Genomic DNA, 27362 nt, shown 5'->3' with positions numbered 1-27362 from the left:
AAGACGGGTCTAGTGATGGCACGATGTCGTGCGGTCATGACGTAATACAAGGAAGAGTAAGAAAATGATATAGGGGCAACTGTTACCGTAACATTACCCCTTGTTTAGCGATGAAGTCACCGACTTCACATATCTTGGTTGGCCCAGTAAATAGGGTCGGCGTCGTAGTTGGAGTGGAGGAGGTCGTCTTGCTCCTCCGTGATGGAGAGGGATTGCGCCATCTCTTCGGCGTGAGCGATACCGTCTTGCTCGATCTCCCAACGAGCGAGCGCATCGTAGAAACCGACGTCAGTCCATACTAATGGAATAACCGCTTCTCCTTTCAGGTCTTTGCAAAAGACCGACAGGTGGCCGGGCGCGTATTCTCGGCAAACCCTGCAATAGTATGCGGGGCAGTTCTTGTGACGGTGGCCAGCGATGTGGCAGTTACGACATATGACATTGTCGACCGGTGACGTTTTTACAATGGTGACGGACGAGGATTGCTCTGGGGGGGACGGTGACCGTGATCTTTTGATCGGTGGTTTAATAGGGGAGACGGAGGCGGCGCGCTTGGCGGCGAGACGAGAGGATCTCCGTTTTAACGGGAATCGTCGTTTGGTGCGTGCGACTGGGTCAGGAGAAGGAGAAGTTGGTACGTCAAGTACGGCAATAGGAGGGATATTATCATCCGGGCTGTCCATGGTAGTGGCAGCGGGAGCCGTGACTTCGGCGGGGATTGGTTGTGGTACAGGGATAGCAATGTGGGGTGATGGTGGTCTCGCGATGGGGTTAAGAGCGATTCGCTCGGTGACGATGTGGATGGCTTCTCTGATAGCGTCTCTGGTCTCTTCTGGGAGAAGACGGATGGCGGTGTTGCGAATACGTATATGAAGATGACGAAAAATAGTTTGATGACGTTCATCATCGAGGAGGGCGGCGGTGCGTTCAATGAGGCTGGCGTCTCTGATGATTCTGATTATAAGGCCGCTAGAGATTGCTCCTCTTTCCCCGAGGAGGCGGTCAATCTCGATAGCGTACTGCTGGGAAGTGATAGCTGACTCAAATAGAGCGCTAGTTTCGACTTGGTCGATGACCGAAAAATAATCGGTAAGGGTCGGGTAGGGTATCAGAAACTGGTGAGGGTACGGGGGAGTATGCGTGTCGTGCGAAGTCGGCGGCGGTGGCGTTTTGATATTCTTGGAGTGTTACGGGGTGTGCTTCTCTTTCGGCGGCGAGGTTCATAGCAGCAGTGATTTCCTGGATGCGGAGGATACAGAGGCGGAGTCGTTCAATGGAGGACATTCTGAGGGAAATCTATAATCCATGGGCCTTTTTATAGGCGTTGAGGACTTCAGAGGCATTATCGAGGTTTCCTTCTGGAACCCACTCGTTACTGGCTGATGAGTATCCTTTCCACGATAAGAGATAGCGTCTTCGTTTACCCGTCCCTTTGTGCGATAGGATCGCATCAACCTCGTACTCTTCTTCGTTATCAATGACATCAGGGGGTGGATCAGGAAAATTCGGTCCGTGAATCTCTGTCTCATGATAGGACGATAGTTCAGAAGCATGGAACGTGGGGTGAACCTTCCACTGGAGTGGTAGCTGGAGTGTGAATGTGATGGGGGATAGGACGGCGGTGATTGGGAATGGACCGTATCGTTTTGGGGCGAGTTTTCGCGATGGTAACTGTGTGATTAGGTTCTTCCCGGATAACCAAACCTTATCTCCAACTTTCCATGGATGGTATTTTTGTCCGTGAGTTCTTTCTGCCATACGTTGCATTGCAAGGTTGTGGCAAGAGAGTGCTTCTTCTCTTGACTTTTGGAGCGTGCGGAGTCTATCTTCTGCGGCTGGGACCGTGGAGCTGGGGAGGACATGCGGAAGGGCTCGTGGTTCGTATCCCATCATTAGGAAGAATGGCGATGCGTTGCGAGAGTCATGTTTGCGATGATTATGGACGAATTCCGCCATAGGAAGCTGCTCCACCCAGTTTTCCGGGTTATTTCGACAATAGATCCTAAGATAAGTTTCTAGCTCCTGATTGAGCCGTTCCGTTTGTCCGTCGGTCTGAGGGTGGTAAGCGGTTGACGCCGCTATATCGTATTTCAGCAGTTTGGCGAGAGCCTTGGAGAATTTGGATATGAATTGTGGGCCGCGATCAGAAATGACTTTCTCGTGTAGGCCGAATCGGCGGTAGACGTATTTGAAAAATTTGCTGGCGACCCCTTCGGAAGTGATGGTTTTAGTACATGGGATGAGAATTACCCCCTTCGTAAGCCCATGGTCGACCACGACCATGACCGAATCAAAACCAGAACAGGGAGGGAGGTCGGTGATCAGGTCAACAGAGACCTGGGTGAAAGGTGCGACGGCAACGGAAGGGATAGGAACAAGGGGAGGGTTCGTTGGATGGGTATCGGCTTTCATCTGTTGACAGAGGGCGCAACCTTCGACGTATTTGCGAATATAGGTGCCCATAGCGGGCCACCAAAAATCGCGTTTAACTAATTCTTCAGTCTTGAAACGGCCAGGATGGCCGGCGGAGGGGTGATCATGACATCGTTCTAAGATATGATGTCGACCAGCAGGCCGGACGTAGGCGCGATCTTTATAATAGAGGATATCATCGGTGATTTTCCAATCAGCGAGGGCAGATTTCATAGGAGGAAGGGACAAGCCGTCGAGTGCATCGGATGCGGCGGTAAAGATGGGGTCGGGATCGGAGGGATCAGGATTTACGAGGGTGGTCATGAGTTCGACGTCAAGAAGTCGAACAAACATAGAATCGGGGAGGAGGGTTTCATCGGTGTTATCATTAGCGGAATCTGAGCCATGGTCAGGACGGCGAGATAGGGCATCAGGGGCGACCAATTTAGTTCCTGCTACGTGGTGCAGCTCAATGTCATAACAAGACAGGATCAACTGCCATCGTGCCTGGCGGCGGGTTAACTTCTGTGCTGTTCTAAAGTAGAGGAGGTTCTTATGATCGGTGAATACGATGATGGGGTGAGGGTGTCCTTCCAAGTAGTGACGCCATTCGGTTAGTGCACGAATAACTGCGAGGAGTTCTCGATCAAAGATCTGGTAGTTCCGTTCTGCGGGGTTCAAGGTTTGTGATAAGTATCCGCATGGATGGTAGACACCATTATCATCGGTCTGGAGTAGTACTGCTCCGGTGGCGACTAAGGACGCATCAGTGGCAACTGCGAACTGCTTGACGGGATCGGGATTGCGAAGCACTGGTTGCTTCAGAAAACATTCTTTCAGTTTAGAGAACGCGGATCCGCATTGAACGGTCCATAAGAATTTAACGTCCTTCTTGGTAAGGTCAATCAGCGGTCTGGCGATGTCGGAGTAGTGGGAAATGAAGTTTCGGTAGAAATTACAAAAACCCAAGAAAGACCGAACTTCTTTGACCGAGGTAGGGGCAGGCCAATCCCGAATACCGTTTGTCTTAGCACTGTCCATTGCGACACATCCAGGGCGGATGATCATCCCGAGGTACTCCACTTCTTCCGCGTCGAACGTACATTTTTCCGGTTTAAGGAAAAGTTTCTCTTGTCGAATTCGTTCAAGGATATGCCGAGTACGTTCATGATGGGAGGCGAGGTCGTTAGAGAATATGAGGATGTCGTCCATATATATAACAAGCCATCCTTCGTTGATCTCCTGCTGAAACGTCCTATTCATATATGCTTGGAAGGTGGCCGGGGAATTACAGAGACCGAAGAACATGACGTTAGGCTCAAAAAGCCCGTATTCCGTAGTAAAGGCAGCTTTCCATCGGTCTTCTGGATGAATGCGGATATTATTATATCCGGACCGGACGTCCATCTTCGTAAAGTACTTGGCACCATGTAACCGAGCGACCAGGGAGAGTGGGAGTGGGAGTGGATAGGCGTTCTTGACGGTCCATTCGTTGATATACCGATAGTCCTGACAGGGACGGAGGTCTCCGCTCTTCTTTCCTACGAAAAAGAAACCGCTAGCTTGCGGCGATTTCGATTCGGAAATAAACCCTTTCTGAACGTTCTCATCGATGAATGCTTTAACCGCCGTTCTCTCCTTTTCGGATAATGGGTACACTTTAGACGTTTTGGGAATGAAACCTGGTTTGGTTTCTATCCGATGATCTATACCAGGTCGTTCTGGCGGCAATTGGTTCAGGCCATCTTTCGCGAAGATGTCGGCAAAGTCATGAAGATAAGAGGGGACAAGTTCCTCGAATGATTTCTTCTTCTGCTCAAGCCCGGCAGCTAATGCAAACTGCTGGGCTTTGTTACTCGTCTTCGCGTATTCATTAGGCGGCGTCAAAGGGTGATACTGGGTCGTTGTTCAGCGATGCTAGTGCCGTCTTTCGTTAAAGGAGTGTCAAGCGAAACATTGGTGATTACCCGGAGTTCTGAAGCGTCGACAGGGTATTCGACTAGGAATTCATCATCTTCTAGATGGTAGGTGGAGACCTCTCGCATGGGTGGCGCGTAGTCTGCTGTCCATACGTCCTCCTTTGTATCGAAAGAGTCGTCGTCGTCGTCTGGTATGGGATCTAAACTAGGCAATACTGACGGGATTGCTTCTTCGTCGATGACTTCTTCTATCGTGGCGTGTAGCGGCTGTTGTTCGACCGTTTCCTTAAGAGGTTTTCTTTTCGGCAGCACCACGTTCGGGATGGGTTCTTCTTTCGTCTCGTTCCTTTTATGAAAGAGGGAAGGCAGTCCGTTTTTCTTTCGCTCTTGATCAACTTCTTCTTCGATCTGATCACTCTTCTCCGTCTGAGAGAGTTCTAGCGTTTCCGCTTTCCATCGGATTATTGGATCCATGGCGCGTAACCAAGGGATCCCAAGTAAAATCTGATCACGTCGTCCTAAACGCGTGATGTTAAACTTTCCGATCATCGATCGGTTGTCTATCTTGACAATGAGGACGCAATATCGAGTGATAGCGCCCCCTTTCGCATAACTTCCATCTGCGGTCGTGACCCGAAACGGTTTTGATAACCTGTGTGTTCGGATGTTGTGAGTTTTTACGAACTCTTCTGAGATAAAGGTTCCGGCGGCGCCGGAGTCAACAACTGCTGTTGTTTCGACGGTTTTCAGACGTGTTTTGGAGATGAGGGAAATGGGGACGCGAAGTTCCTTTCTGATTCCTGTGCTCTGTACAAGTCTTATGGGTACATTGGAAGATACGGACGTCGATCCCGCCTTCCATATCAAAAATCCTCTTCAAGACGGCGGATCGTCGTATCTTCTTCTTCTTCGCTATCACTGATTTCTTTTCTCCGGATAGGAATCTTCTTCTTTTTTGGGCAAGCCTTAGTCATGTGCCCCTTCTGGTGGCACGTGAAGCAAAGCCCCTTCTTCATATGGTCGGTTCTCTCGGCTTCAGTGAGCCGGTCTACCTCCATAGCGTTTGGATCATGTCGGTCAACGGAGGGTCTAGGCACATAACGTTGCCCAGAGGGTTTGGTGGTCATTCGATGGTTGGATCTAAATGCGACACCCCTCTGGTAGTTACTGTCGAGTCTGACGACTGCGGCGACATATTTGTCGAAGTCAGTTGGGATGGTTTCCATCTGGTAGACGGAGTTAACGATCCCTTTTTTCAATCCGTCATTGAGGAACGTGATAAGGACGGCGTCCTGCTTGACTTCTGCTTGAGCAGCAAGAGTCTTGAAGCTGGCGATGTAGGATGTAATGTCACCCGTCTGTTTCAGCGTTCTAAGTTTGTTCATGGCGGTACCGACGGCGTCGGCAGGTACGAATGCTTCTTTGAACTTTGTCTCAAAGTTCGCAAAGGTCCCGTAGGTCTTGGCAGTGGTGTTGTCGACTTCGGTGTAGAAGGTGAGTGCCCAGCCCATAGCACTGTCTTCTGTCATATATGCAAGGGCGGTAATAACCTTCTTGTCATCGGTGTTGTAAATTGTAGCGTTGAGCGCAAAGTACGCCTTCAACGCATACAACCAACGTAGTGCCTGTTGAGGGCTCCCGTCGTAGGTGGACGGGGCTCCGGCTTTCAATTCTGGGATGGTGGTAGACATCCTGAGCGTTTCTGGTCAAGGAATGTTTCTGGTCAGGGGAACGTTCTCGTTCTCTCGCTGAGTCCTTTCTTGTTTCGTTATAACCTCTTTGATGAGAGGGTCGAATGGAGACTTTAATCTTTTGTTACGGCGAACCGTAGGTCGACTAGGATGGGCTCGACGATAGACACTCGATAAGAGTGACGTCTAAAGCCGGGTCGTTAACCTCACAAATGTAAGGGTCTTTCTAAGACAAGTTGGAGAGAGTGTCTCCGACTCGAATATCGATATCAGACGCTTAAAGATTGGGGGTCTTTAAGCGAGGGATGTTCTGGGTAAAACCTAGTAGATTAAAGTGAGGACTATCTAAGTACAAGACCTGCTTATATAGGTAGGGCCTACTTTAGGGTAGGTTCGTAGACGTCATCAAGACGAGTCAGAGATAAGAGAAATGACGTCATCAAGACGAGTCAGAGATAAGAGAATTGGTCAGCTAACGATGGCGTGGAGCGGTCGCGCTGTAATACATGTGACAAGACGGGTCTAGTGATGGCACGATGTCGTGCGGTCATGACGTAATACAAGGAAGAGTAAGAAAATGATATAGGGGCAACTGTTACCGTAACAGTATGGCAGCGCTCATTGAAGCATTTCAGATGGACGTCAGCGCTGCTGATGCATATATGGTCATGACAGATGACGGTCCAAGGAAGTCTTTTGTTGATAGAAAAATCAAACATATTAACCGGCAGGTTCTGTAGATTCAAATACTAGTATTGTAGGTCTCTATTCACGTATTCTGACGAGCGCAACAAATCCTATGGTAGTCCTCCCACATGGCGACCGCGATATGATCTCTGTCTTCAGTCGCCCGCTGCCTCTCTTCACGGTCAGCTGGTCCCTCTGCAAGGTCGCCTCTAGACTCGCCTGGATCGCAGTCAACAATGTCTTCATCGGCAAATTCTTCTATTTCTGTCGGATCATGAATGCGAATAAAATTATGGATCGCACATAGGGCTGGGGGGATGCGAGCTTGCATCGACATACTATACTCTGGTGGGTGTACCAGTATCATGAACCGCCTCTTGAGCACCCCGAATATTCTCTCAATAGCATTACGAGCTTGAGCATGCCGGAGATTATAAATTTCTTTTGACGTTTTTGGCCTGTCACAGCGTTGAGAAGACACTACAGTGAGTCGTATATCACTCACCGAACTGCAGCTCGCCCCCATTCAGCCAGATGGTACCAAACACCTCGGTACGGGACAAGGAGTGAGTCGCATATCCCAAACCCAGCATCTGCGAGATAATATCTCCCTTCTGGAATATATAGGTCTGTGAGCCGGGCATTATTGTAGAGTGTCGAGTCTGATGTTGATCCATCCCAACCACTGAGGACATACTGGAACTGGAGATCGAAGGAACAGCAAGCGAGACAATTTTGGCTGACACCACCTTTGCGGTTTCGTGATAGTTGCCGTTCTGCTGCAGATGGGCAGCATGCAATGTGGGTACCATCAATTGCCCCGAGTGCACCTGAAAAGTACAGGAAGAATTTAGAATTTTCCAATATTTCCTTTGGTATGGGTGCATTGTCGTGCAGAAGGGATACAAATTTGTTGTAGAATGGAGCCGAAGATATGGCAAGTAGGACTTTCTTGAAATATCTGATAAGGCCTGTGTGAGGCTACTGGTAGTACAAATATCTTTGCAAGGTGAACATACTTTTGTATTGTCGTGTGAGAGTGCTGGAAGCGTTCTGCAACATGACGGCTCGATAACCCAGTCACACAGGTGTAGAGAAATATAGCAATCTGTTCATCAAGTGAAATATACTTTGAATCACAAAGTCCACAAGCCCGAAGTTCCTGTACAAGTGCATGAAATACGACCTTTCTCATCCCAAGCTCATTTTTGATCCGGTTGGGATGTCCGTTGACAAGCTCTTGCACCCATGCATGCCCAGAGAGGATCGAGGTATGGTAAGGCTCTTTATTGAGAAATGGGGTCATGTAAACAATTATAGCACCTATTATGAGCTGGATAACCATTGCTGCTGCCATTCAGAGGACATAGAACCGGTGAATTTGCTCTCTTGCTGCCAGTGGAGGCGGCATTGAGTCCTTAGTATGTGTGACTAAACCCTATGTCACTGCTGTTTGTATATATTGTGGTAAATGAAACTAACTGAGAAACAAACTGAGAAACAAACGGCAGCTGTCCAGGCCCTAAGACTTCGGCTTGAGTATATACCTGTGTTTTGTTCTGTCACGTGTGTGTTGACAACGCATTACTCCCTAATACTTACTGATAGAAGTTGACTCAGGCTCTATTCGATGCCCTTACCACCCGTCTTGTACCACTACTTCTGCACACCGCTGCCATATTCACGAACTCTCCTGCTCCAAGAAAAGATACATCAGCTTCAGCTTGCTGCTCGTCGTTCATCATCTCATCATGACATTCTGCTTCTACTCGAGCACCGCCCAGTGTACACATCTGGACGCCGGCAAACAGAACAAGAACTGCACGCAGAACGTGCACGTCTGACATCGATTGGCGCAGAATTTGCCGTAGCAGCGCGTGGTGGACAATTAACATATCATGGACCCGGCCAGCTCGTCGGCTACCCACTTCTAGACCTCGCTCGCACATCTCCGCCGATCGGCATCCGTGATTACATTTGCATAATGCAAAAGATGATCCAAACTTACTTGCTGCGTACGCACGGGATTACTCATGTACCCTCGGACCACACTGGTGTATTTTTGGACCCTGTAACAAAGATAGCAAGTATCGGCGTCCAAGTACGCCATCGACTCACGACGCACGGATTCGCATTGAACGTCACCAAGGAGCCTTTGGAGTGGTTTGGACAAGTTGTGGCGTGTGGGTTAGTTGACGTCAAGGCTGGGTGCATAACGGAAGCGAAAGGAAAGAATGTGCGGGTGGAGGATGTTGTGCCAGGTATCATTGATGCGTTTGGTACCTTATACGGGAGAGATATGGTGAAATTATACCCCCAGAACGCTGGTGAGCTTGGAGAGGCTATTCTTGCACTAGAGGAAGATGCACTAGTCGCTGGGGAATGGTTGAAGGCACCTTCCCCGAACTAATAGAAGCGGCAATGTTCATTGCAGACGACCAGGAGCTCTGTTGATCGTTTCCATTCACCATGCACTATGATATCTACAGGTGCGTGATAACGTCCGCGTATACTGCTAAGCAGCATACCAGCTGAAAGCATATTGTGAGTATTGAAGGCTACAACTTCGCAAGCGCCAGGATACTTGGCACTTGTGGCGCGCATTTGTGCATACCAGCTGCTTGCGTAAGTATTAACTCAGCACTGAGTTGTGAGGGGGTGCCTGGTGTGGCTAGCGTGGTCTCATATCTCGAGTCCCAGCCTCGCAGTACTGTACTGTTAACAACCTCAAGCTTACTCGCTGACGGTGAGCGAGTTGACTTCGGAGCTCATCCGTGCTCGCACAGCGAGCACCGGTTAATTACAAGACGGTATTATGAGGCGCATCTAAGTAGTAGCAAATAGCTGGGGCCTTACTGGCACTGGCAGGCCGAGGAGCCGTTGTTGAGACAAAAGTCGAATATTTATTTGCGAGTTCATGTATCCAACATGGGTTTACTACCAACATTGATGACCAAATTTGTTTCAACTTGAAACTCAGAACTGAATCGAGCTACAATGGGCTTTGTTTCGTACATCTATTAGATCCAGCGAGACCCAGGCCCTACTTATCCACATCGGATCATCCTCAGTATCACTAGTCTTGAAAAGGAAGGCAGATGGATGTCGATGACGAGGTGGAGCTGCAGTGGCGATACTACTTCTGGCCCACTCCGCAGTGGTCTCTCTTCGGCAGCCCTCGAAGATAGTCGTTCTTATCTGCAGCCCACTTTCACAACGATCCTCGCCACAGTGAACCTTCCTGCCAAACGGTAGGTTGATAGGAGAACCTGTGTAGCTTGAGCGCTTAGTTTACCCCAAAATCAGATCATTGAAGTAGACTGTCATGCACGTCTTAATTCTGGGAGCAACAGGCGCTGTAGGTGTGCTTCTTATCCAGGAAGCACTCGCAGCATCGCACACTGTAGTTGTATACGCGCGCTCGCCAGAGAAACTTCCTGAGGAAATCAAGTATGATCCCCGCGTCACAGTCCACAAGGGAGAGCTCGATGACAGAGAGGCGCTTTCATCCGCCATAATGAGCGTTGACGCCGTGCTTTCTGCTCTGGGGCCATCGGTCTCGCTTGGATCTACGCACCCGAAGGGCACACCTCTTGCGCGGGCATACTCTCTGATCATTGAACTTATGAGAGGTCATCGTGTGCATCGGTTACTGGCCCTCGGGACACCAAGCATTACAGATCCAAGCGACAAATTCAGTCTGCGGATGTCCATCATAGTCAATGGCGTAGCCACCCTGGCACGTACGTCATACGAAGATTTTGTAGCCATCGGTGAAACTATTCGGACCCAAGGAAATGACCTGGCTTGGACGATTGTCCGTGTACCCATACTAAGCGGGGCAGATGACAAGAGATTTGTTGTAGGTTATGTGGGAGACGGGAAAACAGGGATATGGTTAGCAAGAGCAGGGTTCGCATTATTTGTCGTGCAAGAATTAGAGAACAACGAGTGGGTGAAGAAGGCACCATTGATCACATTGCCTTGACCCTATGAATCTTCAATCTTTTCATGACTAATGTAGGACTATCCCAATGATCGTGAATATTTGTAAATCCATTGCTCAGATATAACACCGCTCCTCGATGATCCGAATCTCTGCGCGACAATGTTACCAAAGATAAGATCATTCCTAGGAGGTAAGACGGGCATGTTCAAGTAGATCGGCCCAATTGAACTCCTCGGGCTGTTCGTGGAACTGCCTGAGTAGCTTTTCAGCGTTCCGATCCCCATTCTGACTACTATCTGCACCCTCATTACCCCACAAATAAAACTTTTGCACGCCCATTGCAAGCAGCTGAGCATCGATCTGACTCAGCAGAAAACGGACGGTTGACGTGTCCTGGCCTGGAATAACGGCCGCCGTAGCTGCTGAGGGTGTGATCTCGCCGCGAAGTAGCACTATTCCGTGTGTCTGGGCAAAGTCGGGGTAGAATGTTAGAGTGAGATATGGGGTGGCGAACGACTGCCGAAGCTTGTACTCCTGGAGCGGTGTAAACAAGACCGTCGCCGTCTGGGGCAGGGCAGACGCGTTACTAGGAGGGGCGCGAGAGAATGGGTCGGGACCAGTGGCAGATGGAGGCAATGGGGGAGCGTGAAAGTCCCATTGTAGAAAATAGAATTCATGGGCGGCCGCACTTTCTCGACCTTCAGATGATACAGCTGAAGAGCCCTCCCGGGGGACAGGCATGACAAACATAGGATATTGCTTTCCTATGGTAAGCATTTTGTCATAGAGTTTGATCGGTACAGATGCACAGATAAATCCCCTTCCCGTGCCTCCTGTGCGAGAGGCATGATAAGTCGTCCACAAGGCCGAAATTTGCTCCGCGGTATGAGGGGTTGACATCAGCTTTGGAACATTTATGATCGATCCTAGTGCCTGAAGGTAGCGATAAATCAGTCCCGCACAGAAAATTATGACGCAAGTAACACTTACTTTCACTGGAGAGCTATCTTTGCGGGTACTGGAAGTTGCTGATACCTTGCCTCGAAGCGGTTTTGAAGGTGACTTGTCCAACCTTTGCGGATCCGCCTGCGACAGTCGTGCCGACTTGACATTAGCTACCTCCTTACGATGAGCTGCTTCTTTTGCTCGCGTTCTCAGTTCAGATAATTCCAATCCTTGCCTGGTGATGCCAACGAGTGGTAACAATGGTAAAATTCCCAGAGTCAGAAATTCATGTCCAGGTAGACCCAAGGGACAGAACAGGAAGGAAAGATCGGATCACTTGTCAGCACATTGTCACGAAATTGGGCACAAAGAGGACACATCTCACTCTTGTGCTTTTTGTTGAAGCTTTTCTGCATATTTAGATTCGTAAGGAGTTGACGGTCCTGCGTGAATCCATCTAGCCACAGCAAGATACCTGCCAGCTGATCGACGACAAACAATGGCACGAAGGTGCAAGGTGGCTGGAGAAGTCTGGAGCCATGGCATGGTGTACTGTAATTGGACTGTAAGGGCCTGGACAGCTGCCGTTTGTTTCTCAGTTTGTTTCTCAGTTAGTTTCATTTACCACAATATATACAAACAGCAGTGACATAGGGTTTAGTCACACATACTAAGGACTCAATGCCGCCTCCACTGGCAGCAAGAGAGCAAATTCACCGGTTCTATGTCCTCTGAATGGCAGCAGCAATGGTTATCCAGCTCATAATAGGTGCTATAATTGTTTACATGACCCCATTTCTCAATAAAGAGCCTTACCATACCTCGATCCTCTCTGGGCATGCATGGGTGCAAGAGCTTGTCAACGGACATCCCAACCGGATCAAAAATGAGCTTGGGATGAGAAAGGTCGTATTTCATGCACTTGTACAGGAACTTCGGGCTTGTGGACTTTGTGATTCAAAGTATATTTCACTTGATGAACAGATTGCTATATTTCTCTACACCTGTGTGACTGGGTTATCGAGCCGTCATGTTGCAGAACGCTTCCAGCACTCTCACACGACAATACAAAAGTATGTTCACCTTGCAAAGATATTTGTACTACCAGTAGCCTCACACAGGCCTTATCAGATATTTCAAGAAAGTCCTACTTGCCATATCTTCGGCTCCATTCTACAACAAATTTGTATCCCTTCTGCACGACAATGCACCCATACCAAAGGAAATATTGGAAAATTCTAAATTCTTCCTGTACTTTTCAGGTGCACTCGGGGCAATTGATGGTACCCACATTGCATGCTGCCCATCTGCAGCAGAACGGCAACTATCACGAAACCGCAAAGGTGGTGTCAGCCAAAATTGTCTCGCTTGCTGTTCCTTCGATCTCCAGTTCCAGTATGTCCTCAGTGGTTGGGATGGATCAACATCAGACTCGACACTCTACAATAATGCCCGGCTCACAGACCTATATATTCCAGAAGGGAGATATTATCTCGCAGATGCTGGGTTTGGGATATGCGACTCACTCCTTGTCCCGTACCGAGGTGTTTGGTACCATCTGGCTGAATGGGGGCGAGCTGCAGTTCGGTGAGTGATATACGACTCACTGTAGTGTCTTCTCAACGCTGTGACAGGCCAAAAACGTCAAAAGAAATTTATAATCTCCGGCATGCTCAAGCTCGTAATGCTATTGAGAGAATATTCGGGGTGCTCAAGAGGCGGTTCATGATACTGGTACACCCACCAGAGTATAGTATGTCGATGCAAGCTCGCATCCCCCCAGCCCTATGTGCGATCCATAATTTTATTCGCATTCATGATCCGACAGAAATAGAAGAATTTGCCGATGAAGACATTGTTGACTGCGATCCAGGCGAGTCTAGAGGCGACCTTGCAGAGGGACCAGCTGACCGTGAAGAGAGGCAGCGGGCGACTGAAGACAGAGATCATATCGCGGTCGCCATGTGGGAGGACTACCATAGGATTTGTTGCGCTCGTCAGAATACGTGAATAGAGACCTACAATACTAGTATTTGAATCTACAGAACCTGCCGGTTAATATGTTTGATTTTTCTATCAACAAAAGACTTCCTTGGACCGTCATCTGTCATGACCATATATGCATCAGCAGCGCTGACGTCCATCTGAAATGCTTCAATGAGCGCTGCCATACTATCATCGTCAAGATGCTTTTCTAGCTCCTGTGCGTGTCGCATGGCCACCTGTTTGCGCTGAGGTGACAGTATAATAGATGGGCTTGAAGTGTGTGATTGCGACGAGGCTCGGAAGATGTCGCTGAATGCTGAAAATTGGTCATTGATTGCGTAGAGTGCCCCTGCTGATCCGCTAAACTGACGGCATTTTGATGGTGGACCAGAGCTTGTAGTACCAGATCCAGAGGCAGTGAGGGAGGGTGTTGAAGACCGGGTAGATATGAACTTGCGCTTGACCGTGGTTCTGACAGGAGTCACCTCCCAAGGAATAATATCGTCTTCGTTGTCGTCCTCAGCCACTACCTCTCTCTCAGCAACCGTTTTCCCTTTGTCACTGACCATTCCTGCTACTTGCTCCTGGTCCTTGACATACTCATCAACTAACCGCTCTACCTCATCTTCCACAACAGGTTGAGTATTGTTTCCGTTGGCCTGGTCATCGTCAGGGGGTGCTTGTTCAGACTCGAACGTCTCATGTCCAGCATGGAAGGCGTTGGTACCGCGAGGGCGTTGTGTGCACATGAGTTCATCCATCTCGTGGAAGTGTTCCCAGCCCTTGTTGTGAAATGGTTTGGTATCAGGACGTGTCTGCAAACTCATAATCATATCAGTACCCCTCTCATATCATAACTGAAGCGCACCTTTGCAAATGCCATCCAACGAGCGGCATCAGCAGGACCAATATTCGCACCAAGTTCATCATCCCATGAAAAGCCTGATTGAGATTTGATATCGATAATAGCAGCATATTTTTTTTTGCACTGTGCAAATTACAATCAGAATATAATCTAGCATGAGCAGAGAACGTACATTTAACCACTTGTTCTTGCATGATTGCCAGTCCCTGCCAGATCCCCCTACATGGTTTTCCTTCGAAACACCATCTGGCGGCTCCTGCAAATGAGTTGATGCGCCAGTAAAAGTAGACTGTTTGAATCCTGTCCCATCTCCACCTTCAGCACAGTGAGCTATGAGGTATTCGAGAAGGCGGGATGTCTCTTCGACAGTCCAGCGAGCAACTGCTAAAGTCCCGGCATTGTTTGCTGAAGGTACAGTAGTCTTTTTCTTTGCCATAGCAGCGGTAAAGGGAGGTATGAGTGGGCATTTGAGACCGTCACACAAAGGTCACTGTTGGTCACTGTTATGTCACAAGTGCCACGCCACATACAGAAACAAACTGAGAAACAAACTGAGAAACAAACGGCAGCTGTCCAGGCCCTTACCCAATCAACGTCAACACCCAACAAACACCCATAATTATCTCAAACTTTCCACATACGGGTACCAACGCTTTTGTTTACAGTGGAGTTCTTCCTACATATTCCTTCGATGCCATTGTGTTCACACGTCCATGATTGGTAACGTAGTGGTACTAAACTATAGTGGTCATGAGTCTATTCATTAATGCTAATTTTCATGTCCGTTAAATGTCCAGGCAGGCCAGGCCCCACCTCAAATTACTGCGTAATCATGAAAGGAATGACTGCCTTCCTTCTATTGGATCTGCATAGATTTGCCTAGCCTAGCCCATCATTTGCCATTTAGGCGATTTTTTGCGGCTGGTACTTCCCCAAGCCATGTCATCATCGTCAAGATATTCTGCTTCGACCTAATGGATAGTTAGTCAATGTAAGTCAAACAATCATGAAATGTAGCATACACCATAGATGTCTTTGCCTTCAAATCCAGTTGCAGCATCTTGACTTCTGATGTAGTCTCTTCTGGAAGGCTGTGAACATGGTCCATGTCAGTAAACTCACTAACTGTATACATGGCTTGGACAAACAGCATCGGCACTATCAAAGCCGTATCCAAAACATGACTTGAAGGCTCGTATGATTTTTTTGAAGAGGCGGGGCTTTTTCGTTCTCACTTCATGTTCACCACGGCTGGCGTGAGGATCGTTATTCTGTCGATTATTAGCCGCCACCCCACCATCGACAAGCTCTGGCTACTACGCACATATTTTCGTTGCATGGCAGTTGGTGTAGAGGGAAAACTTGACAATGAATCAAATAGATGCGTATGTTAAACGTGAGCCGATGCCGGTTGGCGTGGAGTGTGAGTCCAAGTGTGTCATACACTATCAACTCAGTTCGTGAAGAGGGTCTTGATCTGCACCATCTAGGGTTCAAAGTGGTGCCATCTTATATCCCATCGAAAAACTGAACGCCGGGATCCATCTGTGGCCCATAATAGGTGAGTGCATGTATAGTATGCAACTGCGCCGTCTCAGGCTACAGTATTATTACCGCTTTTTTCCCACCGCGTCCTGCCTCGTATCGCCGTATTCTTCCTCGGTGTCTCGTGGTAATCTGGATATGTGGCATGCAGCGAGTCTGCTAGTTGATATGTTTCCATCATATGCTCGGTTATGCGAGTTCGTGTACATGTCTCGAGTCGCGAGCCACACTGATAATAATCTCTGGGATACCATATAGATGCCAAGCAGAACCCCATATGCTTTGGAGGACTCGGATTCTCGCCAAGTGGTACGTATTTCTGGAGTACCTTGTGCGCTGACGAATTTTCACTCTCATTGAGTAAAACTCTTACAAAGACAGTCCCACTCATTCAAATCATCTGGGAAAAATTGCAGACGAACCCGATATTGTTTGGGTATCAACACAATTTCTAGACCTGGGGAGATTTTGTCAGAACTGAACACTTTGAACTTGGGTCCTCTACTTTGAGCATGACCTGTAACACAGCGAGTGTCCTACTAGTTACTGACATGTTTTCGTAGACCAGTGGACAAGAGGGTATGTTGAATAACCGCTACAGTGTGCTGAACTGTCCGAGGGGACCCGAAGGCAGGATCCAGCCATACTGTAGATTAGTCACATCGACGGGTCTAAGTTCGGGCTTCGCTCGGCATGCGCAGGTACACAGCCGCGGAGTACTGCTCCAACAGGTCACAAGCTTCTTTCTCTTTGGGCTAGTCTGGATTACACCGGTAATCCGACTAGCCTAATCTTTGTAAGTGTGTCCCATGATTGTCCTTAGACGCGCATGTCTGCTATCCCCGTTCTTGTCGTACGGAACGCCATTCTCTATAGGGTTAGGTCGAAAGTCGATATTTTTCAACACCTGTTCAAAATAACTGTTAATAACACTATTGAAAAGTTGTCGTGCGCCGAGGCCTGTTGGAAATTATGAATAAATCCAAGGCATGCAGGAATATTTTAAATGAACGTTCCGAGGCTCGAAAAAGTACCCTCCCACCACTAACCTTATTTTTGACGCTCTAGTTATGTCATTCCCCGCACCTGAATCTCTCACCCCTGCGAAGTTTCACATATCAGCTACCCGCAGGTGGTACCAATAACAAAAAAAATTGTATTCCACTGCGTGTTTGATCGTACATCATTCGCTCATCATTAGTGTACATAAGATACCGTTAAATTAGATGTGGTTGAGTATGCAAAATGTCGTGTCCCCTTAAAAGAGAGACCTTTGTCGGCGCCCTGACCCGCGTGTGCCCCATGACATGTTGTCGTCGTCGAGCATTTCGGCCTAATGACAAAATTAAATGAGTTACTTTCTCGAAGGAGCTAGATATAGAACTCACATAACCGCCCACAGCAGGGGTCCCCTCAAAGGTTGGGTAGGAAGGCGGTGAAGGAGAGGGAGAAAACGCCTGATGCACTCGTCAAAAATGATAAGTGAAGAGCGACTACAAAACGTACGAGAGCGTATGTGATGTCCATGGGTGATGGATGTCCCTGAATTGAGTCACGGGTGGACTTGGAACTGTGGGAGCTACTGCGACGAGAGAGCTGGTAAATGGGCAGAATGTCATTGGTGGCCATACTTCGGGGAATTTCTGAACCACGTACCTTGCTGCTTATGGATAGTCTCTTCAAGAAAGGCATGTTTCAGAAGAAGTGTAGAACACAAATGTGTTTGAAGTGTTTGAAGTGTTTAGCGGAGGATGTTGACTAGCACTGTTAGAGTAGCAAGGATTTGACAGCATTCTTTTATACCACGTCTAGACAGGCACCACGTTAATGAACGGGATTCCGCATTAGAATGCTTCGTTCGGATCTAAGGGCCTCGCAAAGATCTAGGAGGCAGCATTTTGTTCAAGTTCCGCGACATTGGCCCGGGCTGAGCGCGGCTTTTGCAATCGATCGTAGTCAAGCTCGGCATGTCCATTCTAAGCGCGGGGAACAGCCTATCTCCATGGCCTGGATGGACATTAGACAGACCGTGTGTCCAGAATGATACATTCCGAGGAGGCTGACTAGTCGTACTTGTGCATATAATTAACATTCGTAGTATAATCAAAAAGTCACGTTTATGCTCAAGTTTAGTTTCCGCTCACACCTTTTGTCATGAAAAGTAAATATGGGCTGTTCTTCAGATCTAAGACATCATGCACTATTTTTTGATATCTAGTACAAGCACCCGTCGAATCAGATTAGTATGTACCTTTGATGTCACCCGCCACTTGAATGATCCACTGTCTAATGATATATACCTGGACCTCGGTCAGGCAACTTTAGGCAAGCGTCAATTTGGGGTCGATTCCAATCTTGTCTCTCATATTAGTATTTTCAGGTCACTTATTCCCTCTTATTCGCCGCAGTTTTAACCTCGTCTAGTCTAGATATCAACCCTACTCAATAACAGCCAGTTCATTTTTTTGAGCGTGCAGGGATATCAAGTAAGGTTCGCGTGCTGTTCCTGTCGCGGAGAGTGAAACACAAGCCGACTTGCCGCGAAGGAAAACTCAGTATACGCGGTAACTCAGTGCATCGACAACATCAACGGAGTAGCATGAGAGAATTCACAACAAACCTCTTGGCGAGTGAGATCTTGAGAGCTTCTGCTGTCCATCTCCGTTCCAACAGTCACTCATGCTCGATATCGGTATGTTTTTTCTTGTCATCTTTGTACCTCGGCGGCTCGGCATACAATCACACTCAGTTTACTCCGATATCTTGCCGACGACTTTACAAATGAAACAAACTGGCAAATGAACTGTCACTCAACAACTCTGACAGTTTATTTTTCTCCGCTTGTCGTTTATACAGCGAATAAACTGTTGTCGAGTAGGGTTATAATTACCACCGAAGTACTAATGCTTACCAACTGGCGCGGGACCCGTTGCCTGTACCACATATATATAGGTACACGACTCTAGTAGGATAGCTGCGATGTTGCACTTGATGTAATTGATATTAATATTGCCACCGCGATTGGTGCGCAATTGCGTGACTTGAGAGTCAAATGATTTCATCATTAAATATCACTGGCCCAGCGTTGTATTAGGTTGTATTGCGTGGGGCTATTAAATATTGGTATCCTGGTAGAACTTCGACTTTCGCTGTTACTGATCACCATAATAAATTCGCATTAATATTTGTATATAGCTGACGTGACTAGAGGATATCTCTGACTTAAACCCTACTCCACCACACCACATAGCCGTAGTTTTTCCGAATGGATTCTGTGAACCTCCTTGTCAGAGCTCCCTCTGTGAATATATATATATGTGAGTGATTTCATCCAAATCGCGCTGTTACTTAGTACTATATGTGTTTTTACTGCTGTCAAGCCTACTAGTACCCTCCTGATTCGGGATGGGGACAATACCAAAACCGTGGAGAGCGAAGGCTTTTGCCGAACTAAAGGTAGGTATTTGCTGGCGCTGCTTGGCAGATCACAATGTAGTGGGGTAAGAAAATCACCAATTAGTCCGGCGCCCCTGATATTTAATGCATCAAACGCCTCCGTTCCTATCCAGAACCTGCCCCTAGCCCCGCACCGATGAGCAATTCCGCGGGTCGTTCAGATGATGTCGAAATGATTGGCCCGCCACTCAACCTGACTCATAGAACTGTTGATGTTGCTTAGTGTGTTGGATTTCATTTCGGTGTGTAATATGTGCCTTGGGGTATCATGATATTGATATCTCTGCTTCGTGCAAATCTGGGAGAACAACAGTCCCTTGGTGATCCTCCTTGTAGGCAGGTGCTGTGTACTTGCTGTCCGGGCCCCCTAAGTTCTCGAGAGTGGGTTCAAACCATCTTACAGGTGCTTCTTTGTCCCTCTAGCCTTGGCATCACGACGACCAAGAGTTACCAAAGTTACTTTGTTTCCGAATCACGCCTTTAGTGCTCCCGCCAAGCCACACAGGCCATCACCAAGGACGGAGCCGAGCCGAACCTACCAGTGTTACCAGGGCGGCCTTTGGTATAATTCTCCCAAGCTTCCCCGCAACCCACACTACCGGTTCACTGAAACGCACAAAACCGAGCATTCAGTTTCCAGCAAGCTCACAATCGGTACCGAGAGATAAATGCGTACATCGTCTATCTCGGTGGGCTTGAGTATAGCTTACCGAAATCAGATAGATATCACTCCCCCGGACTTTTTGTTTATTTTTGTGTGTCGTACCAGAGCTCTGGACACTGAAGGCGGTGGGATCATAGGAACCTGGATAGATTGACCGCCTACGGACGGGGCCCTTAGAGGCCCCAGGCCTTTTCCACCTCCGGAGGTTGCCTGGAGAGCTGAGATCTGGCACTTAGGACTACCCCACTAGCCATTCCCGAAACATAAGATAAAACAAGCTGAAAGGGTGTCAGTACCGCCATCAGGGCAGTGACACCTTGGGAACAAATATGTCCGGTACTCAACAACTCATTATCAAAGCACAGGAGGATCAAGGCGTCACGGGAGACTGGGCAGGATCATATCGGTATCATCCTGAGGCAGTGTAGCTCAGCAGGGGCAAGCGACAGTGGTGTGATTGGTACCAAGCGACCATGAGCATGTTGTGTGGCGGTTTTCGAGACAACAATTCCACATCAATGAAATTAAGTTCGAGTATCAAGCATGCACCGTTCCTGATGGAATGAGAATCCAGCTCTCGCGAATCGATCTGAATGAATCTCTGAATAATAACCGACGGAAATTTCCTGATCTATGGATCCCAGATTGCCGCAGAGACCATAGAAAGATGACAGCCTTTTCTTCGCAAATTGAAGTTGTTGTATTATCGCTGCATTGAACGGGATTGTTACTATGAGTGAGGTCCCTCTGGCCCTCAGTGGTTGAACTCGCGGCTTGCTAAATTTCTTGCTAGTCCTTCACTTCCAATTTTCCACGAGTATGAGCTCCCGTGAGTAGTATGAGCTGTGTTTGGTCGAGGGTTCGAAGACTTTTAGTTGGGGTACGGCGTTTGAGTTAATTATAAGCACCTGAGAGTCCTAAAAATTTTATGAACCTTTTCTTTGGGATAATCCGAGGGAACCTATCTGCGACCGGTGTTCACTTGTCCCTGGTACGCCGCCCTCAGTACACAGAACGAACATGATTTTCTCACCCGAAGGTTCTGCAGTTTGTTCAAAACCAACTTTGAAAGCGACGATGAATAGTAAGTACTTCCTTCCAACTGCAACTGAGTGGGCCATTGGTATTTTTTAGCAATTTTGTGCGAAGTTTGCGAGGAATGTGGTTGGTCCTAGTTGTGGTGTGATTAGAAGAGGTCGATCCACTGAAAACGTTCATGACGAATATGGACTTGTTTAGGCACACGCACACGGAAAATGGACTACTTGACCGGCCAACAAAATACTATGTAGGCGACGTCTATACCACTGGCATATATGTTGCGCGCTGTGCGCAAGTCCGCGCGCGCCGCTGCAATATGTCAAAGGCGCGAACACCATTAAAACACCGTTGTCAAATCGTGGGTTCAACGGCGACCGTCACACTTACTACCACTTGGTTCTAATCTTGTCACCCTTGGCAGGTTGCCCTAGTCACCTAGTACTACTGGGACTCCCTACACCTCCAGACTGAACCTAAAGTTGTAACGCGCCTTGCGATTGGAGTGCCGACTTTCGCATGATACTGTGAACTGGTCGCTTCTACTCAAGTTATGCGACGCGTCACACTTCAAGCTTTACAAATTTCAAACTAAAGACTTCCCAAGGCTATCGCTGACGTTGACCGACCGGTGATCTTTGGGTCTCTTCACAAGACCGCTGCATTTTGATGGATGCCGGATGTGAAGAAGTAGTCACACTAGAATTCCAAATTAGTAGGTATTCAAATGCTTTCACAATGCAGATGAACTAATGTTTTCTTCTGTCGCTGAGCGCTGAAACTTGAGACTCTACTACCGTGTTTGCAGACCTGAGCCATTAATCCATAATTCATAACATTGCATCATACTGATATTACTAGGTGGGGTGGACGACCACTCTGGTGGACGTGCCATGGTCTCATGTAGAGATATCATTAAGGTGTAAATAATGTTTAACCTAACTTAGCTACGTGCTGATGATGTGTACGGAACAGCGTTTGGGCAGCGGTGGAGTGGTTACTTTGCCGCTCTACCCTTCACGTCGTCTTTAGTTTCTCGCACGCCAGCAGCAGCCTGAACGGAGATTAGCAACTGATAACCCGTTTGTCCTGCAGTGATGGTTCACCTGATTGGCCTTATGCTTGGCCTGCTCCGTGGTTTTCTGGGTAGTTTTCTTTGCGTGTTCTGTTTTCTGCTTTGCCGAAGCAGCTGTTGAATCTAGTACAGGACCATTATAGACGGATTCTACGCCGTTGAACATTTACTTGCCGAGTGTCTCCTTGGTTTTCCCCGCTGCTTTCTCGCCCGTCTCAATGGCCGATGCAAGACCTTGACCAACTTTCTTATTGACCTTGAAACAAATAAGCTTGTGTGGACAAACAGGCGGGCGGTGATATACCTTGTCAGCTACCTCGGACGCTTTCTCGGCGACCGTGCCAGCGGCGGGCGTGGCATGGATAGAACGGGTATATGAGACAGTACAAACGCGCGTGTTGGAGGCGATAATGTTGCGAAACATGATGGTCTGGTGAATGGAGTGTCCGTACGGTAATTCGTTTATGAACAAACCAGGTTATGACGTCGGGAGGGTATTGATGTCATCGCACGTGCCTTGTCACGGTGTTACTCCACACCAACTGGCAGTACTAGTCCCCCAACATTCGACGTTGCGACGGCCACCTTGCCATTGCTAGAATATCACTGGTACCACTGTCCACATGGTGAGCAGCTCATGACGCGGAACGTAGCCGACGACTTATTCCTAGATGCATTGCCTTGCACGACTATTGTCCTCCGTTGTCGCATATACCGGCAATTCTCGGCCACAGCAACAATGGCATGGTGGGCATAAGCCCCTTAAACGTCACCTTGTCGAGCAAAGTCATGTAGAGTAACGCTGTGCGATCACGTGAGATAAAAGAAGAAAGCAAGTAACTTAGATCTAAAATCTAGAAACTCAAAACTGTAGCAATTGCAGAAATCCAAAGCACCGGCCAATTGCATATCGAATAAGGTCAGAAGTTCGCAACCGAACCCTTAGTTTGTATGTGCAGTCTCTGAATCTCGCCATTAATGCAGTTGTAATGTTCAAGTTCCTTCCGCATGTGACACGTTGGATCAGCAGGTGAGAGCATTCTTGGCAATGCAGCCCATCTAGCAAGCCAGAAATATCTCCTTGAAAATCGGAGCAACGATTGACTGGAGCCCGGTTGCTTAAAGGATAAGACCCTGCCAGAAATGCAGTCAAGGGGTAACCTACGGTAACGGGAAAGACCGTCAGTACAAAGCAGACGGTAGGTCTCATCAAGGTCTCATGTAATCCGTGACGCCCCTTTGACTGTGCGACAATAGGCAAGATGCCTGACGCGGCTGTCCCTAGCAGAAATGTCCCAAAAATGTAAGCTACTACTCAATTAATACTCAACTGTCAAATATCTGTCTTCACATCACTGTACGTAGTTGCCTGGGAATACACCTTGGTCGCCATTAAGACGACCTGTCCACCAATCTTCTTGACTCTCTGTCTTGGTCACAATTTCGATGCGGTCACCGGTTTTAAAAGAAAGATCTCCTTCAGCCTGAGATGAAGAGGTATGTAAACATCCATTCAAGAGATCAAATGGATACATACCTGGGCATCGAAATCATACAAGGCTGTAACATACTCTACTGCTGGCTCTGGCTTTGGTTTGGGTTTCAGCGGTGGAGGTGGAGGCGGCCTCTTTGTTGCAGCTGTACTTGTAGCTCCCACATCATTTGAAGCGGCAGTGTACGGGGGAGGAGGTGCAGGTGTCTGGCCTGGCGGCGGTGGCGGAGCCTTCTTGATAAAGGAAGATGTAGGCGCTGCTCGGGATGGTGGCATTGAGCGGCTGCTCCCACTGCCAGCACTTGTGACGCTGGGTGAGCGACCGATGGAAGAGCTAACAGTCAACGAATTGCCGCCAGTGGTGCGATTAGCTTGCACAAATTTCGCTGGGAGTGAAAAATTGTGAGTGAAAAAGATGACAGGTGAGAGCTGAGCGTACAGGTCGATATAATGCGCTTGGTGACGCCGAGATCCTCAATTTGACTCCATGCATCTGTTCGCTTTTCTTCATAGTCAGCCTGGATTTGAGCACCAGGGGCGTTGGTAACGTCGTATCGACCCTCCGCGAATGAATTCATTTTCTCAAGGAAAAGATAATAAACGTTAAGCCTGTCGAATTGTAAAACACTTGAAAAAGCTGGTGGTTCCGACAGCCAAAGACATACTGCATATAATAGAATGAATGAAAAAGAGGGTCGATGAAATGAGTTGCAAGTTGCATGAACCGCGGGAGATCTGTCTTGAGCGCGTTGTTAATGTAATCATACTCATTTGTGGCAATCTCGAAGTCTTGCTCAAGCTGATCATACAAACGTCAAACGTGTCGCTGACAGGAAGACGCTCCGGCACCTACCTTGAACAAATTCTTCTCATCACTTAAACTCTTCTCTTTCTTGTCCCTCAATTTAGTAAGTGAATTATTGAACCGATCATAATCCACCAGCTTATGATCGCGTTTAGTGATGCTCTTCCTGATCAGCTTGAGGACACCCTGGAACTCTTTCACAGGCGCAACAATTCGTGACTCGATGAGCTCGAGTTCAGGAGAGATCGCAGAACGAAGTTCGTCGAGAGCAGTTGAGTACGGAGGAGTGTTTGTGATGGTTGCCTCGCAGGAGGGATGCTTGCCTTGCAAGTTATACTCGGCAGCCAACGGAGAGAATATAAAATTGAAATGGTTGGCGAAACCCGCAGAAGAAGTGAAGAGGGCTGAAAGTATGCGTGAGGATGAGGGAATAGATGAGACGGACATCATTGACACACATATAACAGATTCCGAGAATGCCCTGGTATCTTTAAGCAACTTCTCTGTGGCTTGCTCGAGGCTGATGAAATGGCGATTATAGTCGTCGAATTCGGGATCAGAAGACTCTGACGGATAGCAGATAGTTTGAGTGAGTGGTTGATCGTAAAGATTAGATCTCACTCTTCGCGAAGCCGACTTTAGATGTGACAAGGTGAGGTGTTCTGTGGACGATCGTGAGTCATCTCCCTCCACGCCGATGCTCAGGCAGAAGATGTGACAAACGCCACCAATTGTTAGCATAAAACCGAAAAAGGATGAGCTTACCGCTTGATGGCTTTGGTGAACCCTTTCATCTTGCAGTGATGACAGGGCTATTATCAGGCTCGTGGATTGTCCTGATGCGGCTAAGAAGTTCGTTTTTAAACAGACGAAGAGTCTTCCAAATGATTGAGGGCGGTTTGAAGTACTGCGGTGGGTTGTGTTGTGGTGCACCGCCCAATCTTGTCCCAAACACTGACCGGTGACGGGCGTGACAATGCCGAAGCTGAACAAACAAACGGATACAATGTGTCATTCATTTACTAGCCTGTCACGCATTCTGCCTGTAATCACCATCATCATCACCCTATCACATACACATTGAAACATACTGTATCATTGAATCGAGATGCCTATCCAGCAACCATCAAATCAAATAAAGTCAGTGTTGCGCTGACAATGTCTTGGGGTTTTGCGCTGACGCAAGGTGAAGCACAGGCTCACAAATGTATCTATCGTACGCTTGAAGAAGGGTGGTAAACGGTTTGAGGTACAGTGTAGATATCCAATATACTAACATCGTCTAATGGTCTAGCTTTAGATTGCCTGCTACAAAAATAAGGTACAGGAATGGAGAAACGGAGTGTATGTGATCATATCCATATGTTAGCTCCGTGGCTAACGCAAGATCCTTGCGCAGTGAGACGAGTTTAGATGACGTCCTCCAAATTTCAAACGTCTTCATGAATGTATCCAAAGGCGAGGTTGCCAAGTCTAACGATCTCCAAAAAGCGTTTGGTACCTCGACGGTAGATAATGTAGTGAAAGAGGTCTGTCCTTTTCAGCGATCTTGGTCCCCTGCTTACCGGTGCTGTAGATCTTAAAGAAAGGCGAAGTTCAAGTGGCAGAGAAAGAACGTGAACACGATCTTGCTACCCTCCGCAAGGAGATCGCTACAATAGTCGCTGAGAAATGCGTCGATCCGGCCACTCAACGTCCATATCCTGTCGGAATGATCGAAAAGGCTATGGCTGAAGCAGGTGTGAGTGTGAAAGCGGGGAAGAATGCCAAGAGTCAAGTGGGTGATCGTTCGTTGACATCGTTCGCCACGTTCTCATCAAGGAATGACAGGTAGCAGAAACACTGCGACTCATCCAGGGTCACTCAACACTACCGATTCAACGTGCGAGGATGCGGGTGCGTGTCGTTCTCCCGGCCGCAGAAGGAGAGCGTTTGCAGGAACAGCTCCGTGCATTGGCTGAGACGGTCGAGAAAGAAGACAAGGGGGAAACTTGGGAAACCGTATGTATTTTTCATTGCCTTGTCAGGAGACTTTGACGAGGTTGTCTAGATTATGCTTATTGAGCCCTCGCAAATCCGCGCGATCAACGAACTGTTACAGAAGGAGTGCAAGGGAAAGGGGCGCGTTGAGACACTTACCTTTGCCGCAACCGCTGACAACAATTGAATTATTGATTATCGCATCGGTGTATCCTCCCGATGCCGACCGGAATAAGTCGGGGCTGTTATTGCTTCGTCATTATCTCACATCCATGAGTGAATTTGCCCTTAGCAGATCTTATTGTTGTTTCTAATTTCAAAACAACCGATGAAGTCTTTACTGTTCTAGGCATCATGATGAGGACACCTCACGGTCGTCCGGCATTTGTATCCAAAGTTACAACTCATATTGCTTGATTGGTGGGTGCGTTGGCATCACATTTGTAAGGGAAGCATGCAAGAATAAAGTTAGGCTCACCGGTTCCGTTGGCCAATAAGCAGATCGTCCCTTCAGCGATAATATAAATAATTTACAACGGTGTTCTTCGAAGGCATGAATATGGATAAAGCCAGATTCTAATAATATGATACATACTGAGCAGCCTAATTTCTAAAGCTTTGAAGCCAACATGCTGTTAGCATCGGGCGAGCACCTTGTTCTGACTCTGAGCTGGTTGGTTCAGTTCCCTTAATTGCTCCCGAACTTCGAACAATTGGAAATACTATACTGTCCACCCTGAAGCGAGGTACGAGTTTAGGGTTAGAATAAGTGCAGCGGCTGTGCAGCATAGGGCTTCTCTTCTCCGCCTACCACACAGCACACAGCTGCACACAAGTTACACTCTAGCAAGCT

The 27362-nt window shown here is 48.0% G+C and overlaps 6 protein-coding genes across 6 annotated transcripts; 3 read left to right on the top strand and 3 right to left on the bottom strand.

Annotated features, from left to right (window-relative positions):
• Window positions 1-8339: 8339 nt before the first annotated feature.
• BJ212DRAFT_1294957 (lipoyltransferase) lies at window positions 8340-9119 on the top strand (the record flags this gene model as incomplete). The annotated part of the gene is made up of 1 exon (XM_041332273.1): window positions 8340-9119. The coding sequence occupies one exon, from the start codon at window positions 8340-8342 to the stop codon at window positions 9117-9119; it is 780 nt and encodes a 259-aa protein (XP_041198794.1).
• A 915-nt stretch (window positions 9120-10034) lies between these two features.
• Window positions 10035-10697, top strand: BJ212DRAFT_1474936 (NAD(P)-binding protein; the record flags this gene model as incomplete). The annotated part of the gene is made up of 1 exon (XM_041339170.1): window positions 10035-10697. The coding sequence occupies one exon, from the start codon at window positions 10035-10037 to the stop codon at window positions 10695-10697; it is 663 nt and encodes a 220-aa protein (XP_041198793.1).
• A 144-nt stretch (window positions 10698-10841) lies between these two features.
• BJ212DRAFT_1260154 (ATP11 protein-domain-containing protein) lies at window positions 10842-11672 on the bottom strand (the record flags this gene model as incomplete). Its single annotated transcript, XM_041330093.1, has 2 exons — window positions 10842-11591; window positions 11649-11672. Coding segments are annotated over 2 exons (774 nt in total), but the record flags the coding sequence as incomplete, so codon positions are not given.
• A 10726-nt stretch (window positions 11673-22398) lies between these two features.
• BJ212DRAFT_1259490 (uncharacterized protein) lies at window positions 22399-22656 on the bottom strand (the record flags this gene model as incomplete). Its single annotated transcript, XM_041330030.1, has 2 exons — window positions 22399-22488; window positions 22537-22656. 2 exons carry the CDS (start codon window positions 22654-22656, stop codon window positions 22399-22401), a joined length of 210 nt encoding a protein of 69 aa, XP_041198791.1.
• A 464-nt stretch (window positions 22657-23120) lies between these two features.
• On the bottom strand, window positions 23121-25524 carry BJ212DRAFT_280683 (uncharacterized protein). The gene is made up of 8 exons (XM_041342815.1): window positions 25295-25524; window positions 25151-25191; window positions 24988-25095; window positions 24578-24933; window positions 24390-24523; window positions 24164-24333; window positions 23770-24110; window positions 23121-23716 (listed from the first exon to the last, which is right to left on the bottom strand). Exons 1-8 carry the CDS (start codon window positions 25321-25323, stop codon window positions 23585-23587), a joined length of 1311 nt encoding a protein of 436 aa, XP_041198790.1. The 5' UTR covers window positions 25324-25524; the 3' UTR covers window positions 23121-23584.
• A 5-nt stretch (window positions 25525-25529) lies between these two features.
• On the top strand, window positions 25530-27113 carry BJ212DRAFT_1314614 (Shwachman-Bodian-diamond syndrome protein). Its single transcript, XM_041334128.1, has 7 exons — window positions 25530-25669; window positions 25727-25778; window positions 25830-25873; window positions 25929-26058; window positions 26106-26306; window positions 26360-26530; window positions 26580-27113. Exons 1-7 carry the CDS (start codon window positions 25638-25640, stop codon window positions 26694-26696), a joined length of 747 nt encoding a protein of 248 aa, XP_041198789.1. The 5' UTR covers window positions 25530-25637; the 3' UTR covers window positions 26697-27113.
• Window positions 27114-27362: the final 249 nt, after the last annotated feature.

The sequence above is a fragment of the Suillus subaureus genome (assembly GCF_016647635.1).
Source record: "Suillus subaureus strain MN1 chromosome Unknown BJ212scaffold_2, whole genome shotgun sequence".
Classification (NCBI taxonomy): Eukaryota; Fungi; Basidiomycota; class Agaricomycetes; order Boletales; family Suillaceae; genus Suillus; species Suillus subaureus.
This window is presented reverse-complemented; position numbering and strand designations above follow the sequence as displayed.